This window comes from Danio rerio, chromosome 19 (assembly GCF_052040795.2).
Source record: "Danio rerio strain M-AB ecotype USA chromosome 19, GRCz13ab, whole genome shotgun sequence".
Classification (NCBI taxonomy): Eukaryota; Metazoa; Chordata; class Actinopteri; order Cypriniformes; family Danionidae; genus Danio; species Danio rerio.
In genome coordinates this window covers 34,594,760-34,613,307 of record NC_141039.2, presented here as the reverse complement: position 1 = coordinate 34,613,307, position 18,548 = coordinate 34,594,760, and the positions used below count along the sequence as shown (strand labels likewise).

Here is an 18,548-nt window from a genome sequence, read left to right as displayed (position 1 = left end):
AACCTTTCAAAGGTCACACTACCTCCTCAACACACACATTCACACCTATTTCCCATCCCTGAGTAAGCCCAAGGAAAGATTTTTGACCTTTAACAGAAAAGCAAATGATGTCGTCATAACGTCAGAGACAGCAAACTCACCCCTCTGCCAAAGAAACAATAACGCAGGATTGTGCAAAACAATGAGAGATCAGGGGGGCTCACTATAAAGTGAAAAACACAATTTACTTGCATGGAGCAAAGTAAAATCTTAAACCCACAAGCTACAGATGGTTTAACGCTTACTAGCATACAAGTCAAAGGACTGCAAACCACAAAAACAGTGCTACATACAGATGGCACAAACTGTTACACGTGTAACAGAAACAGAAGAGTTGTGAGGAGTTGTGTATCTTATGACAAAAAAAAAAAAAAAAAATAGCGTCTGCTACTAATAATGTTCTGTTATTTTGTGTCTCATCTCTCGACACTGGAGGTCACAAGAGACGATCGTTATCAGTACAATAAACCTCCGGCTGTACCATGTGCATCTTTTATTCTCTTTGTGATGACCATCAAATGCGACGGCGCACAGCATCTGTGATGTTTCATTCATTCAGGTCATCAACGTCAAGCGTATTTAGTTCATTCGCAGCTGGATTTATTTATCGCCTATAACAGTAGGCGATACGGTTGCTCGGATGTTGATAATGCAAACTCATTGCATAACTGGGTTGAACGAGTACACTTGTTTACCTCCTGGTTCACAACAAGTGACACTTGTCAACATGAATCAAAAATCATACTCGCTTAAAGAAACACTCTTATAACAAAAGGCTAATTTTTGAACTCTCCTTCAGTTAAACAGCTGAGTTTTACCATTTTTCAATCCGTTCAGCTAATCTTTGGGTTAGGTGAGGGCACATTTAGCTTAGATTGTTGAATCAGATTGAGTTTTGATTTCCCTGTTTAACACTGGACTCTTTTGTAGTTACACTATGTGTAAAACTGACAGAAAATGAAAAGTTGCTATTTTACAGGCAAATATGGCTTGCTACTATTAGGTGTAATGGATCACAACCCACGGTTCGGAACACATGTGGCTCACGAACTAATACACTTTTCAACTGGTAGATTAATCCTAAATTTGTAATGGTCAGAGAGAGATTGCCTCTTGTGTTATTTAAATCACATGTATCAAAGCATTTAGGCTTCCCTATAAAATATAATGATGACGGAAAAAGTTGTGGTAGGTTATTCTGGATGTGGTGGGTTTCTTAGGTTATGAAAGGTGTTTTCTGTCACTATTTGTTTAGCCTGCATTAATCCATTCAGTGTAATTCAGCTACTCAATTAATCATCAAAAGATCGGGATCTCAACACCCACGCAACCTAAATTATAAATGGTGATTTGCATATGTTTATTAATCCTTCGAATCGCTGCATTCAAATCTGAAAACGCAAAAATCAAGAATGAGATTGTGTCTTTAGTTTTTTGAGTTAGTTATGAAGTCAAACAGTCAAATTACACAGAAGTACTGGGATAACAGTTCACAGTTTAGATAAAGCAATCAATTTTTATGGTAAAGATTAAAATCACCATCGTATGCATTTAATGACTCTCAAAAATGAAAGTTGTAGGCAGCAACTACATTATGTAACCAATAGGTGGTGACAACCAGCCGTTAAAAATAGGCCACTGAATAATTCTTCAAAAATAATACATCTAGCAATCAAAAGTAAAGTTTTATTAGTGAATAACCAAATTTTGGTTTTAAACCGAATTTTTCACAGTAATGAATATTTGACAGTTTATTTTTGTTGAGCTGATTATTTCTTCATAACATTATTATTTTATTTTTTTAATATAAAATTACAGGTTCTAAGATCTGTTTGTTAAAACCAAAAGTGTCTTGCAGTACTGTTTTTGTAATAAATGCAAAGCAAATTACATTTGTCTCCTCTTCCATTTGGCTGATCCGAAAAATGGTCCAATCCGTGACTAAAAAACCATAACGTGACCCAAACCGTGAGATTTTTGATCCATTACACCACTAGCTACTATACTCTCATTCCGGCATAATAATCAAGGAACTTTGCTGCAGCAGGTGTAATGACCAAACTCGCAAAAATGCTAATGGTTGAATCCAAAACAACGATTTATGCTAAGCTAAGCTAAAAGTGCTGCCAAACCCGGAGATTGGCTGAACAGAAAAAAAAAAAATCATCTTTCTAGGTCTTATTGTAAGAGATAAATTGCTGCGCTTTTAATAATATAGGCATCAATGGTTCCATGAAGAACCTTCAATGTTTTGTATCACACAGAAGGTTCTTTACAGTTAAAAAGGTATTTTAGGAAATCTTTTAAAAATTCTTTATGAAAGGAATTAGACCAGGGGTGTCAAACTTAGTTCCTTGAGGACTGCAGCTCCGCACATTTTAGTTCCAATCCTGCTTTAACACATTCTAGGTTTCAAACAAGCCTGAAAGACTCAATTAGTTTGATTAGGTGTGTTTAATTGGGGTTAAAGCTAAACTGTGCAGAGTTGCCACCCTCCAGGAACTGAGTTTGACACTTGTGTCTTAGAAACCCTTCAACTTAGAGTGTCTATGAGAAAACCAAAATATTTTTCTGTGGCGTCAAGATTGGAGCCTTTATTTTTAAAAAATACATGGTCCTCCAGACAAAACAAATTTACTTTCCCAATGACATGACGTCATATTTTAATTATTTTAGTAAACTCGCTTTCGATTTACCATGAAAAACCTTCTGTTCCTTATTGCAAACCCTGAAACATACCACACTGTGGGGGTAAAATGGGTTCAACTATCAATTCATGTTGACGATAACAGAGCGAGTACAAGTGAATGAATTAGAATTCTCCCCTGAAACCCCGAAACCTAAATTTGACATGAAACTCGGTCAAAAATACTGTCAAGGTTATATGGCTATGAATGTGAAAGACAGCTAAAAAGAGAGAAACTGTAGGAACTGTAGGTGGTTGTGCCTTGTGAGAAAGCGGTCAAACGTACGTGCCAGGCAACAGAAGGTAGCTAACGGTTGCGGTTGGGTAAACATACTCTGAGAGAGGCGTACTGGTTCTGTATGGGCACCTGAAGAGCATCTAGAGGTCACTATAGATTACGGGTTAAGACGGCTAGGAGGGGACAGACTCTGTCACTGCATATTAATTTACATTTCTCCCTGAAGTTACTGAGGGCCGGCTGTGCAAACTGCAAATCAACCTAAAGAGGATAAAAAAACAGCTTGCTGAGGTCGAACAGAAGGTCTGGTGTTGATGTCTGTGTGTGTGTGTGTTTTTTTTTGTATTTTTGGTTCAGCACTAGAGACTAAGGGTTATTGCTACGTGCCGTTGTTCGGAATGCTTCTCATGCGTACGTGGAACCACACTGTGCAACCAGAAGGAGGCAGACTGTTAAATGATTGAAGCAATGAGCGACATTGAAAACACTGATCATTACATGAAGAGAAGGACAAAGGGAAAAGATTGGAAAAACCAGACAAAAATGCGAGACCGCCATCGACAGTTCTGTTCTTGGGGTGGTTCAACGGACAAACAATATTTCTAGCGTTTGGCCCAAAATAAACGTCGAACACAATGAAAATATCAAGTTTGATTGGTTGAAGTGGATACATTCACACATATAATCCAAGTAAAACTCACACACACAGGTCAAAAGACAGAAGTGGAGACATTTCCAATGGAAAAAAAGGGAAAAAAATGCATGGTTGTGGTGTTGATCTGAGAAACCCTGTTTTATTATAAAAAATAAAGCATTTTCAAATTGTATATGGGGTGCACTCACTCACCCACCCTCCACCACTCATTAAATCCATTCATTCATCTTTTTATTCTCTACTACAACCCATCTTCCTGCCAGATTTTCACCTACCCAAGTTAACTTGAGCGTGGCCACTCGAACGACTTGACAAGTATGCAGACTACAGGCTATGAGCGAACTCTTCAACACAGCACCGTGCAAAAATCCTGCTGATTCAAACCCTCCAGAAAAGGAGCTTCCTGGTTTTCCTAATGAAAATGAACCTAACAGACCCGCGAACTAAACAAACTTGCCAAGAAACTGCTACATTTCAGTAAAAATCTGGTTTTCGGCCCTGTCTGTGCTGGCAGAAAACAAAATAAATCATGTTACTATCTCTCCAGATGTGCAAATTGCAATATTCTTTTAAGTAGAACTTAAATATCTATTTATAATATGTGTGGTATGTACACACACATGCACGCACCCAAACACACACGCACTCACACAAAACTGAAATGACTACATGATTGCTTTCACATACGTTCGATGAGTCAGTGTCTTGGGGGACGGGACTAAAAACGTGCTCATGTAGTCTTGCGCTCTCATACAGTAAGATAGATATAGCATATGCAGTTCTATACACGTTAATGTACAAAAAATACATGACATGTCTATTTCAACATGACTGAAAATCACCGTAACCGTGTGTACATGTGCATGTGTGCGGCTGCACACAAACTCGCATGCGGGCACGATCACACACATTGCTAACAAACAAGTATATGACACTCTTCGATCCTCCAAAGATTACCGTAGCCAGAGTTTCTCACTTACACTTTGTCTCTCGTATCTCTCGTAAATATATAAACAGTCTCTGTACGTATTTCCATTCCATCCTTATTCGCATTCATACTTTCATTCGACTCGCTTTGAATGACTTAAATGGCAGTTGTTTCGTCATCTTTACTCAACTTGCTTGAGATGGCTTAGCCAATCTTTAAAAAAGTGCTTCCTTTAAAGCAATCCTCATGAGGACAAAATCTCTCTTTCTTTGATCACCTTTTACATTCATTCCTTCACTGTGACCCTATCGTCTTTCCAGAGTCACTCAACATCCAATTGATGATACAGCATACAGTACTGTGTTTACATTGAAAAAAATCAACAGAAAATAGTTGTAGCATTAATAATAACAATAATAAATCATTATTTCATTCGGTTGATTGAAACTACTATCAGTGACAGGCGTATTAGTTAAGTGCTTCAGCACTCACACCTCATCCTTCGCAGCCAACTTTCCAACTCTTTCTTTCAGAATAATCAACGTTCTCTTCTTTAAACGAAATCAAAACAGCCGAGACTGCACTAAAACAAAAGACTGGTCGATTTCCTCACCCATTGTGTTTGTATGCATCAAGATACATCCATGCATATATATTCATAGACAAGAACCCATTCTGTGTCTACATACAAAAAAATGACCCCTGATTGCAAGGTTGACACATTCATCACAAAAAAAGGGAGGGAAACATAAGAAAAATCTACCCATCAGGTATGATAGGAGGGTTTGAAAAGTAAGACATGCAAAACTACAAAAATAGTCAAATAAAAGGTTAGACAGTTGGATATATAAAAATAGATTCGTCCATCTTCCCTGTTTAAAGTGATAGTTTCGTCTTTTCTGAGGAGCAAACTGGCACCGCTCAATGACATCATCTCTCTTGGCCTGTACCATAGTATTTGGAAACTTCTTTTTGCACTTCAATAAACGTTAACAGAATCTTTGCTAGTCTAACTGTGCTGACCATACTGCTCTATATTGTTAGGATCGATTTGGATAGTCTCTTGTAGTCACAGTTAAACAAGATGGCTGACATCATGTAAACTCCTGCAACCAGTGGAGGAGTGATTTCCGTTCTGCCACCACATTCACACCACTTGTTCATCTTCCCTTACTAACATTTTTAGGTTCAGCAAGCGAATGTTTTAATTGCCACTAAGTGTCGTTTGTAAGCCAAAAGAATTTTGTAGGTGAGAGACTAGAGAGACGTCTTGTCAGCTGTGAGTAATTTTATATGCCGGAGCCTTCAGGATAACATGCCGTCTCACAACCTTCTCACCTTGCTCTACATCCACCTTGAATTTGACCAATCAATTGAATTGCACCAATTGCCTGTGTAAAATTGAATTCCTCAATTACAATGTTAGATGTGATAACATAGATACTGAGTAAATTTTGCCTTTAGGAAAAGAAATCTGGACAACAGAACAATTAAAAACATTCTGAGGGCAAATTTTGCAATTTTAAAAGCAGACAGTCCGACGCATGTTCACTTTCCAATATTTGATCTGCCTTCGATACTGATTTTAACCTCCTGAGGGATGAAAGAAGGCTTAGGGAACGTTAAAGGGGGCTCTCCTTCTGGATTTTCTACTTTACGACCCTCAGGGGCAGACCACCTTCTTTTTCGACCTGTGGGTTTACTGCTGGTCTCTGATTCTGTGAGTGTTGGAGCTTTGCAGTTGTCCCTTTCACCAAACCTCAGTTCTCCGTTTTCTCTATTGCCTTGACCGCCTCTACTTCCTTGATCTGCACACTGCCCGAGTCCATTTTCCTGTTCTGTGTGCCGAACACCCCCTCGTGCGCCACTTGAGAGTGCTTTTGGTGATTTAAGAGGTGGACCGAGTGCAGGTGCATCCAAGACTTGCCCCTGGCTCTTCTTGATGGAACCGTTCCTCAGGTTCTTCAGGGTGAGGGAGATGCAGACGTCACCCACTGAAAGCTTGGTGCATGGCAGCTCGAGCAGCTGAGTAGTCCGATCCGGACAACAAGATGACCAGCCCTGGCCGAACACAAAGAAAGGATACTCTACTAGTACCTCCACACTGACCTGCAAAAGAAAAAGGGAGTCAAAAAGAGAGGACAATGACTTCCGAAAGTAGAAGTCGTGCACAAATGCCTGATGATATGAATGAATGTCTTTGCTAAAAAGCATCTGTTAATCAGTGCCTCTCGAAATGACAGACTTTAGAACTGCTTTCGAGTGGGTGGCCCCATCTCAACTCCCAGACAAATGAAGCAGATTTTTCATACAGCCCACTCACAGTACAACAGAAGGAAGCAGAAATAAGGAATGACTCAATTCTGCCAGTGAATCCCACACAAACTAAACAAAGATGCCATGGGGACAGCCAGGGGAGGGATTATGGAACAGGGAGATGATTTCAGCTGCCAATTTGCCCCACATCTACTTACACTGATTGAGTGCAGGTGGAGTTCATATAAGGGGACATTCACACTCTCACAGCATATAAAAATATAAACTTAATGACTACCATATGCTTATTCAAAGCGAGATGATGAAGTTGCACGGAAGATGTAAAGTAAAAAAAAAAAGATCCCTGGGCAATTGCAAATGCTGTAAAGATTTTTAACTGACAATTGTTAAACATGAAATTAAATTACCCATCTTTGGAATCCATCTGCATATTATGAAACCGTCATAATATTTGGCCAATTTGCCAAGATATTTCAACTGTAATCACACCTCATAAAATGGCATGATTCAAATAACTGCAATTTGGATTCTAATGTAAATGATATACTTCAAATATGCACTGTATATAATTAAAGGTGCAGTAGGTGATCTGCCAAAACGATAACCCCTTAGCATATTATATTGGGACGGCGGGGAGGGACTGTGATTCAAAGCTACACCCCCTGAAATCGCGAGCGCGCGCACCGCGTTACAACAGCAGACAGACAACCCACTAGTTCATGTAATTCGCCAGTTAGTCAGTGCCAGTGCTGTGCGGGAATTACATTTATTACTTAGCCACACTTACATGCTATTTCAGACAGATTATTCAGAGTAGCATGGTAAACAGTATAGGAAGGCTGTCATTGTTCAAAAATGACCCAATGTGAATATAAAAGCAACTTCAGCTCAATAAAGTAGGCTAGGCAAAATAGCGCTATTTACTGATGTTTTCTTGTTAAACTAAACATAAATCTACATCAGTGGTCACCAAACTTGTTCCTGGAGGGCCGGTGTCCTGCAGATTTTTGTTCCAATCCTAATCAAACACACCTGAACAAGCTAATCAAGGTCTTACTTGGTATACTTGAAACATCCAGGCTGGTGCGTTGAGGCAAGTTGGAGCAAAACCCTGCAGGGACACCGGCCCTCCAGGACCGAGATTGGTGACCCCTGATCTACATCATCGATGCTGTAAAAGGACCTTATGAAACTGAAAATAATCACATCAATCTTTCACCGGGAGATTTCAGGGTCTGAACAACACGTCTGTGCATATAAGTCATTCATAGCAGAACACAATCTAACATAAGCTTAGCCTGACTAAAATAGTTTTAAAACAGAACATTACATGTCTAACAGTAATACTTCAGCCATGATGTCGTCCTTCCACCAGCCTGCTAAAGTAACTCCAATATTGATTCAGGTTTTTAAAAGTTTCAATTAAGCATTTGATTTCTACCGGTCCGTCTCGTGACCGCGCGGCCGCTTATGCAGACGGGCACGTCCTAATGGCGGATCTGCGTGAACAGATGCGCAGAAGTCCGAATCTACATTTGCTGACAGACAGTCTGACCTGCTTATCGGAATTATGGGAGATGTCGGTCTGACTCTATTTAATTGGATGAACATTTTTTAGTTTTATGCCTTAACCAGAATATAAAAATACATATAAACACATTTAGATTATTTACTGTAATCATTACTATTGGACTGTAAAGAGACTTTCAACCAGTACAACAAAAAGTGTTTCTGAAGACAATCACCTACTGCACCTTTAATAACAAACAGTTATGGAATGTTCATATAAACATTAAAAAAACTCGTTAAAAATGCTAATTTCAGAGATGGCAAGAAACAAACGGAAGTTATGGTTCATAAAGATTGGCAATATATAATATATGGAGGACAATATAATTGCTGTACACACACCTAAAACTTAGGCAAAGGTCAACTCCATTAGATTTTTTTTTTAATAATAAACCCTTTACTACCACGTGCAGACATGGTACACAGTGTTTGATTAATATCACATAGTCATCAATCTCAAGTTTATTTCCCCGCTTATCTTTGTGCATAAGAAAAACAGATACTCAGATGTGTCTACAAGCAGCAATGTTAAATAGAAAACTTATGAACCCACCTGTGAGCGTTGCGCTCCTACAGCAAACTGTATTATAGCAAAGTTAGCTGTATGACTGCTGTCGATGCGCTCTACAGTGCTGGAATCAATCTTCAGCTCGTTGCTAATCTCAGCACTCTGAATGAAATCCTCTGTTTTCAGGTCTTCCACCCGCTTCAGTTCCCCATCTGCCAATTGGATGATGGAGCCCTTGGTGAAGTAGGGTGGCATTGAAGGAGCTGAGGGTGGGGGTGGAGTTGTCAGCAGGCCAGCAGGTGCTGGAACCACAGGCAAATGCAACTGGGCTTGAACCATAGCTGTGGCAGGGTGGGGGTATGGAGCCGGAGATTCAAAAGTTTCCACTTTGGGGGCTGTTGAGGTGACGAAAGCATGGGGCAGTGCAGCAGTTGATGTAGCGGTAGCTTCAGTTCCACTTACTGGGATGATGACCGGCTGAGTTCCAGGGATGACCAAGTGCTGGGGTAAGGTGGTGTGGTAGCTGAGAGGCTGCTGGTGCCCTGTGCCGGCAAAGTAACCAATGATAGGCTGCTGGGTGGAGTAGAAATTAGTGGAGGGGAGGCTTAGAGAGAGTGACTCTGTGCTGTTAAGTGTGGTCTGAATGACTGCATGAGGAGACTGCGCTGGAACTGCTCCCTTAAGATTGTCCACAGGTGGAGGGGGAAGAGCAAATGAAAGGGAGGAAGATAAGGAGGAACTGCGGGAGACAGGTTTGCCAGCACAAATCCCTCCTTTTTCATGGTGGGATGTCGAGGGAGGCAGCTTGTCTGATGCACCTCCAGAATCAGCACTAGTGGAGCTATGATTATTAGGTACCAGCACCAATGAGGTCCTCATGGCTGTGCTGTCCTGCGTGTACTCGGCAGGTAGCACAACATGTCGAGCTTCAAAGTGACGTGGGCTCTGCTGCTGGTGGATCTGGTGCTGCTGGGCAGAGGAACCCCCTTTGGCAGTGCTGCCCTGCTTCCCTGCACTGGACTCAGAAGATGGACCAAAACGTCTGTCCTTCTCCAGCTCTCCATTCAGCAACTCCCTGGTCCTCATCTCCTCCCTCTTGGGTAAAAGACTTTCTGTGTATGGGACTAAGACCTGTGAAGGGCCACTAAGGGGAAGTGTGTGGTGAGGATGTAAATGTAGGGGCAAGTGTGTATGCGGTGACGAAACAGTTCGAGGGGATATGCTTAGTGGAGAACCAGCAATTTGAACATATTGAGTGGAGTGAGGTGAAGAGGTGTTGTCAGTTGTGACCAGGCCTTGAGGACGGCCCAATTGGTGGTGCTGATCAATTTTGGATGCTGGAGAACTGGAGGAGCTGGCATAAATCTCACGTTGTGTGGTAGTGGTGGCAGCTAAAGGGGGAGCTAGTGGAGAGATGTAGCCAGCGTATGGTGCAGAGTAAGGAGGGTTGATGAAGTGTATATTGTGAGGGAGGGGTGTGTACTGGATTGCGCTAGGAGAATGGGAGAGAGGTGATGTGTACACTGCAGGTATGGTGGTCACTGCAGATAGAGCTCTGGTTGAGTGTGTGGACGAGGAAGGTGTGCTCTCAGCCGTGGCTGACAATGGTTTATATTGAGGCCCATCTGATTCTGCAGACGTGCTGGTGTGCAGCCGGCCTTTGTCATGCCCACTGGCCAGACTGGCAAGCCAAGCCAGGTTCCCTCCACGCTGGCTCTCATTGGCAGGCGCCATCACCATGGGCTTCTCCTCTGAGGGCAGAGTGCTTGCTGGGATTTCACGCTTCTTTGGGGGCAGGCATTCATTGCTCCGCTCCTGGTTTGACTTCATGGTGTCTGAAAATCTTGAACCACTCTTTCCGGATTTTTCTTTCCCCTTTTTTGGCTCTTTTCCTCTCCCTCCTGGTCTCCGTTTGTCTTGCTAACAGAGTGTGCCCTCCTACTGATTGGCTTGGAGCGAGTATGGGAATGGGGTAGAGAGGAGAGTGGTGGTGAGAGGGGATGTGTCCTGTGCCTATGGTCGGATTGACACAGATTTCAGTCTTAAGCAATTGAAGTCACACCTGCTGCGGGAGAGCGGTCCATGCAATTCATGTGGAATCATTTCCTTCCGAGAGAGAGTCTCCAGGACTGCAGGAAGAACCTGAAATATAATAAAGAAACATAATCAGGTTTAATGCACAAACATAATTTCAGCAGCTTTTAGATGATAAAGCCATGTAAACTGAAGAAAATGAGAAACCAAAAAATGAAGGCTGTAAATATTTTGTGCATCAGGATTTATTTCTATGCCACAGTGGTGCTGAATGGACAAATAGCTTGCAGTCGTTTACAGAGGACTATCTTAACAGCAGCTCAACAAATATTTATTGTAAAATAACATGCCTCAACAAACTGATAAATGCATAAGTATATTAGGAAAGTTAGAACTGTCTCTCTATATTGGATGTTAAGTTAAAAATTGTCCATCAAATAAGAAAGCTAGCACAGTTTCTTTTTCCTCTTCCTCCTACTCTAGATTGTATGGGGAGACACGTGACAAAACAATGATGCTGTGCAGTGTTACGGCTTGTTTGACATTCCTCCCTGAGCTCTATTGATTGGACCCATTCAGCTGCGTCTGTTGTCCAGCACTAGTGGGAGGATGGTTTTGCATGATAAACAGGCCCAGATGATTTAACAAGTGTCGCAGTGCTATAAAAGAGGAGGCAGATACCGATGTAAGCGAAACCCTCCCTTTAATTTGGACACTACTAAAAATAGCATAAAGTACCACCAAACAGTACTACCTAATTTTTTGGACATGTACCATGGTACTGAGACTTATGCAAGTATCTTTGTATTACTATATGATGCCAAGACTGTACTACAACTGTTTGGACATGTTAAAACAATGCTTCTTTAGACATGGTACTATTATAATATTCTTTGAAGTAGCGTATGTACCACAAGGAAATAATATATATATACTAACACTAAAAGGAAATACTAATACATAGTAGAGGTTGTGTTTAGGTTCACAAAGGTAATACCATCTCTTAAAGTAGACACAGCAGTCCTTAGCTGAATACAAACAGCAGGAGAATGTCCTCTGTGTTTGCTCTTAAGTCAAAGTAGAGTAGAATGGTTACACAACGACTGAACATCAGTGATTGACGGCTATTGATGCTGAGCAGGGTGTTTATTCTCAGCACTCTCTCAATCAGTGTTTCCTGCTTCTTTTTCCACTTTTCACCCCTACTATCTTATTCCTTCCCTTTGGCTCATATATCTTTTCATCTCTCTATGCACCAACCCCCAACCTCTCTTCTAAGTATTTTCCTTTTGCCATAATTTGCATCAGACAAGGGCAATCAAGCATGTTAATAACCCAATTATCATAATCATTTTAATTAATGATTTAAGTAATCGTGCATGGTTGATGACAATATTACACAGATGGCTTTAGAACTTACTATAAAGGCATTTCGAGAGGTTTTAAGCTTGAATGCTTGCGGTGATGTATGCTTCCCATGAATCAAAGCGCACTCTCTACATCAGAATATGCTTATTTCTGAGCTACATGTACTGAAATATGCAAAAAGCATACATTTAAACGAGTATGAATGAAAACCTAGAGAACAGGAGAAGGACACAAGAGAAGTCAGTAGCATCTCTGTATGGGTATGACTGAATATTGAGTGAATAAAGCATTTATATAGTGCAGGGGTCACTAAACCAGCACTACCTTCTTGCAGATTTCAGTTGCAACCATGATCTAACAAACCTATCTGCTTCAGGTCATAATTAATTGGTTCAGGTGTGTTTGATCCAGGGTTGAAGCTAAAATCTGTAGAAAGGTAGCTCTCCAGGAACAGGGTTGGTAACCCCTGATATAGTGTTTTATATAGTGTGACCCAAAGCCCTTTACAGAGCGCTCAGGGGATCTCTTCTCAACCAAAACCTTGATGACCAATGGCAGCAATGGCAACAATGCAGTCACCACACACCAGCTATAGAGAGAAGGTGATAGAGATGAAGGGAATTTTGTCCAGGATTACTCTTTTACAAGAAGTGGCAATAGATTTTGGGATCCTTATGGAGCATTAGGATCCACATTGACAACAGAGTAAACACCCTTTTGCTGGCCTCAATAAACTATAGTTCAAATGAAATCAAATAATTTCAAACAAAATCCGGTCGCAGTAAAGTTGAGTTTATTTTAGCAGTTTAAAACAGCTCACCAAAACAAACATTTGGGGGAGTTCATTTTGCCTCCTGAACACCCTTTGAGCTACCATTGGTCCAAGGCGTTTCCACATTCGGTGGGTGTGTTCTAGAACCACACCTTATTTGGCATGTGACTTCTTTCCTCGATATGTTTCTCATTCTTCAGGGGTCAGACAGGAGGACACAGTACAAAATAACAACACTAGCCTGTACCACCTGCACGACCACTCAGATAGATTTCAATTACTTGGAGGGGGTCATATTAAGTGATATGCCACTCTCATCATGTCAAGTCTTTTGTTTGAGTTTGTGCAAGCACAACTTGATGTCTGTCTGCGGCAAATACAAAACAAATTACAGATGTCACGGTGGTGCTATCTGTAAAGAAGGCTGTTGGCCAGACGTTTATAAAACTGTTCTCTCACAGTCACCATCATTGTGTTTAGGGGTACATGCGAGCAGGTTGACATCTTTAATAATCTTTTATAATGCATTATTTTTGACAGTAAGTACTGTAATGCATTACTTTTTAAATATAGTAACTCCGTTATCATTACAATATGATGCGTTTGTTGGTTACTTGGTAAGTCAATTAATTTTGGCTGCAGTCTAGCCCATATCTGCCTGTTTACAGTGGAGATGCACTGTGGGATTGGTGGATGACAACCAACCACCGTAAAGAAGACGAGTCGTGTATGAGGCACCAGACTGGACAAAAGTCAAGTGCGCACGAGAGAGATCGAGTAGACTATTAGCGTTACTATTATTAATTACTATTACCAATACTACTATGTTTGTAAATAAGGACACATTTGTTATCTGTATAACAAAGTTTTCTAGTTTAGTAGACAGAGTGACATATTTCTGATACATTTTAGAACATGCTATTTAAAATGTATACTGTAGTGTTGTATTGTTCAGAAAAAAATGCAGTGATTTTAAAAATTGTTTTACATATTTTAATCGCTGTTATACAACAGCAGATTTTGCTTTGGATATACACAGATTACGTTGTTGACATACCACGTTTGATTGCTCATTGATTCATTTTTGAGAAGCTGTCATTTTTTTGTTTTGTTTAAAATGCATCAAATCTATGGTTGTCATTAACAGCAGTTTTTTTGGTGCTGAGTTTCACCAAATTGATTCTGAATGATAATTCAGATTACTTTCATTTATTTATTTCATAAAGATTTTGTGTTTGTTGTATATTTTTGCTAGTTTTTATACTCAAGCTGTGAAGGAACATGCTTATGGGTTAAGTACAACAACTTCTGCTTTTTTGTTTCTGAATATATTATTCATCTTATAATATTTTTTATTTTTGTGCTGCTGGTCTGATTTAAATAAATTAATGTTTAAAAAAATACTTCTTTTTTAAGTCTGTCTTGTGTTTTAATTGAGAATAAAAATTAATTAAAACTGTGAAGTTGATTAACAGTCTATGTGATGTTATAAGATATCTGCGTGCTTTCACAGTTTGTGCTAAACAGGGTTGAGTCACAGTCGTTCATAGAAGTTCTACTGATAATTGTTACCTGTCAATTTGATGAACTGAAACCAAGTTTTTTGCAGGGTAATGAGATAGCTTGAAGTATATATATGTATAGTGTTTGCTAAGCACTGAATCTAAGTAGATTCAGTACCTGAATAGAGACGTTCTGGCAATTCCAGTTTGCTGGTAAGATGAGGTGTTAATGCCTCATTATGCTTCAAATAAAGGTCTTTATTTGGAAGCAAAATATGTTCAAAAATGTTAGTGATGTAACATTGTAGTTTATTCGAACACTCCCACACCCATGTGCTGCAGTAGGCAGGTTTGTAAAGACGTCAATCTGCTCGCATGTACTCCTAAACACGATGATGGTGACTGTGGGAGCATTAAAAAAGCATTAATGGGAGCATTAAAAAAGTTCTTTGGAAAAGTAACTCAAAAATGACTTTTAACAGTAATGCATTACTTTTTGATGCAAGTAATCGATAAAGTAATTGAGTTGATGGTCTTTTTGAATGAAGTTACTATTTTTCAGTAACTAGGACAACACTGTCTCTCACAGCCACCATCATCATGTTCAGGAGTATATGCAAGCAGATTGACTCCTTTACAAACCCGCCTACTGCAGCACATGGGTGTGGGAGTGTTCGAACAAAGTACAACGTTACATCACTAAGATTTTTAAAACATATTTTGCCATCAAATAAAAACTTAATTAAAAAAAAAATACCGAGGCATTAACACCTTATCTTACCAGCAACCTGGAATTGGCAAAAGGTCTCCATTCAGGTACTGACCCTGCTTAGTTTCAGTGCTTATCAAACACTATATATATATATATATATATATATATATATATATATATATATATATATATATATATATATATATATATAGATACATACTTCAAGCTATTTCATTACCCTGCAAAAAGCTTAATTTCAGTCCATCAAACTGACATGTAACAATTATCGGTAGAACCTCTATGAATGGCTGTGACTCGACCCTGTTTAGCACATACTGTGAAAGCACACAGAAACGACGTTACAAGGAAACCAGAGCATAGTAGCGAGAGAGAAAGTAAGCCATAATATATGAGAAAGAGAGGCTGTAGTATATTCTCGACTTAACTGACTGCAGCTTACACCATTCTTTAATGAATGTCTGATACTGCAGGGAGCCAGTTAGGATTAATGACACTGATGCCAATGGCTGGTATTTTATGTTCACACACACACACTCACAAACATGCCTCAGTGTGTCGCTGTGGTATCCCGGGGAAAGCCAAGTCCTAATCTTTCACAGTTGGGTCCTCTCAGCCCTGCCTGCTTATCCCTCAGGATTAAACCCAACACACACACACACACACGCACATACACACACAAAATAGGGAGGGAGCGAGCAATCTACTGACCTACATTAGTGAGAACACTATGCTACACCTACACACACACACACACAAACACACACACACTTGTAAAACTGCAAGCACATAGCAACAGAAAACCAGCACAGAGGCTCATTCAAACACACACACACACAGTGCTTCAGTGCTGTAAACTAAGAGTGTAGTGAGAGTAGAGAGGGAGAGAGAGAGGTATAAAAGCCTTGTCAGCTGGATCTTGCTGAGCACACTAGGAACAGTATCAGATGACCTGAAACCTAAACTTATTGTCCTCCATCAGCCTTGGCAACACTATGAATCACATCCCCGGGGCCCCAGAGCCACAGAGAACAGTAGGGACGAATCAGAGACATTAATCAAAGACATTCACTGTGAATCTAATGCAGATATGAATGAAGGAGAGCATGGGTGTGCTGAATGCGTTCTCCTCCGTGAAACGCCGCAATAATGCACCGCAACAATGTCATCCAGAGCTCTGTGGGCCACGCTAGTGGGTCAATGGGAGATGACCGTGAGGATGACAAGGTTTAAGTCAATAGAACACAACATTATTGACATGAATGGAACTCTGAGTAATGCATACAACTGACCACGCTGATTTTACAATACTACAAATATATTAAAAATGAACATAGTGTATTAAAGTTATGTTCTTTATATGCCATGCTGCAGTTCAACCAACTTACTTGTTATTTATAATTTATTAAAAAAAACGATGTAGTTTTTTTAAGTGGTGTTATGGATCACAAATCTAACGGTTCTGATCACATTATAGTTTTTTAGTCATGGATCGGACCATTTTTCAGATCAGCCAAAAGTGGAGAAAACCAAATTTGCTTTGCATTTATTACAAAAACAGTACTGCAAGACACTTTTAGTTTTAACAAATGGAACTTAAAACTGTAATTTTATTACAAACAAAATGAAGAAATAATCAGCTGAATTAAAATAAATTGTAAAATAATCAGTACTGTGAAAAATTCACTGTTACTACTACTGCTTAATCTGACACAATTTGTATAACCCAAATTTTAAGTCTCATTTTAACTAAATAATTCACTTATTCACTCATAAACTTAATGTTTCATTGCTAAATGTATCCTTTTTGAACAATTATTCAGTGGAATATTTTTGATGGCCACCACCTATTGATTAAATAATGTAATTGCTGCCTACAACTTTCATATTTGAGCATTGTTAAATGCATTTGTCTTGATTTTTGCATTTTCAGATTTGAATGCAGCAATTAAAAGGATGAATAAACATATGCAAATCACCATCCTTTATAATTTATGTTGCGTGGGTGTTGAGATTTTGAACTTTTAATGATTAATTGTGCAGCTTACATGCATTGATGCAGGCTAAACAAGTAGTGACAGAAAACAAAAAAAGCCTAAATGCTTTTATACATTTCATTTGAATGACGCGAGAGTCGATCTCTTACAAATTTAGGATTAATCTACCAGTAAATAAATGCATTAATCCATGAGTCACATGTGTTCCGTACAGGTGGGTTGTGATCCTTACCGCGATCCAAAACACCCCTAGTTTTTTATGTCATACCATATCATTTGAGAAACCACATGGGTAGTTAATATAATATTAAACATTGATAATGCTTTCATTTTAATAACATAATTATAATGCAAAATCTGAAATTAAAATGCACTGAAGCAAATAATCCCAAATTATAGTTAAATATTTGAATATTTAGTTATAATACTGACTAGATAACAGCAAATCAAAGAGTATATTTATAAATATTGAATATATAAAATAAGTATGAGTATATAAATGAAAATCTGAATATATATCCATGTATCAGTAGACGTATGCTATACTGTATATACAGTACCGGTCAAAAGTTTGGAATCAGTTTTTTTTTAAATGTTTTTTTAAGAAAATGATTCTGTTCAAGGCGGCACTTACTAAATGTAAAAAAAGGTTAAATTGTTATATTTATAAAAATTTTTTAATAACTGCGTTCTTATTTTATGTAGTGTCAATCGAAATTATTACTCCAGTCACTATTGCTTTTATTACCATAAATTATAATAATAATATTAATAATATTAGTAATGAATTAGAGTAATGAAGCTGAAAATTCATCTTTAAATCACTGGAAAAAGTTATTATATTAATTGATAAACTACTTTGTACTGAATTTTTGATTAAACAAATGCAGCCTTTGAGAACAGGATAAGTTTATTTTAAAACATTCAAAAATTGTACTGACCCCAATCTATTGACCAGTAGTGTATATCACAATTTACAGATCTAATAATTAATATATTGAATTGTGTACCTATGTATTCAGATTTCCATATATACAGTATGTGCTATGAAAATGTGCAATGTTGTACTCTCCAGTAACCTGCCACCTTCATCACAGGTGCTTATGTATTACAAAAGCTAAAGTTGCACCCATAATGCCTAAAATGCTGTCTAGGCAAGCTGCACACTTCTATTTAAGACCTAGCCTTAATGTACGTCAATGCTTCTACTCTTGCCTTAGGTACTGTGCCTTTAAAAGGTGGGCA

General features: G+C 39.0%; 2 protein-coding genes across 6 annotated transcripts in view; one reads left to right on the top strand and one right to left on the bottom strand.

Annotated features, from left to right (window-relative positions):
• hpca (hippocalcin) overlaps window positions 1-18,548 on the top strand; it is an 802,490-nt gene that overhangs the window by 253,488 nt on the left and 530,454 nt on the right. The gene's annotated exons all lie outside the window — the stretch shown is intronic.
• atxn1a (ataxin 1a) overlaps window positions 3,730-18,548 on the bottom strand; it is a 214,356-nt gene continuing 199,537 nt past the window's right edge. For 4 of the 5 annotated variants that reach the window (XM_087294499.1, XM_087294498.1, XM_087294500.1 and 1 more), the window contains 2 exons: window positions 8,946-11,042; window positions 3,730-6,655 (listed from right to left, as the gene is read on the bottom strand). In XM_087294499.1, coding sequence (XP_087150625.1) covers window positions 6,095-6,655; window positions 8,946-10,730 — 2,346 coding nt within the window. In that variant the 5' untranslated portion in view covers window positions 10,731-11,042 and the 3' untranslated portion in view covers window positions 3,730-6,094. Of the gene's footprint in view, window positions 6,656-8,945; window positions 11,043-18,548 lie in introns of those variants that run through there. The other variant, NM_001044826.2, reaches the window with a different exon arrangement.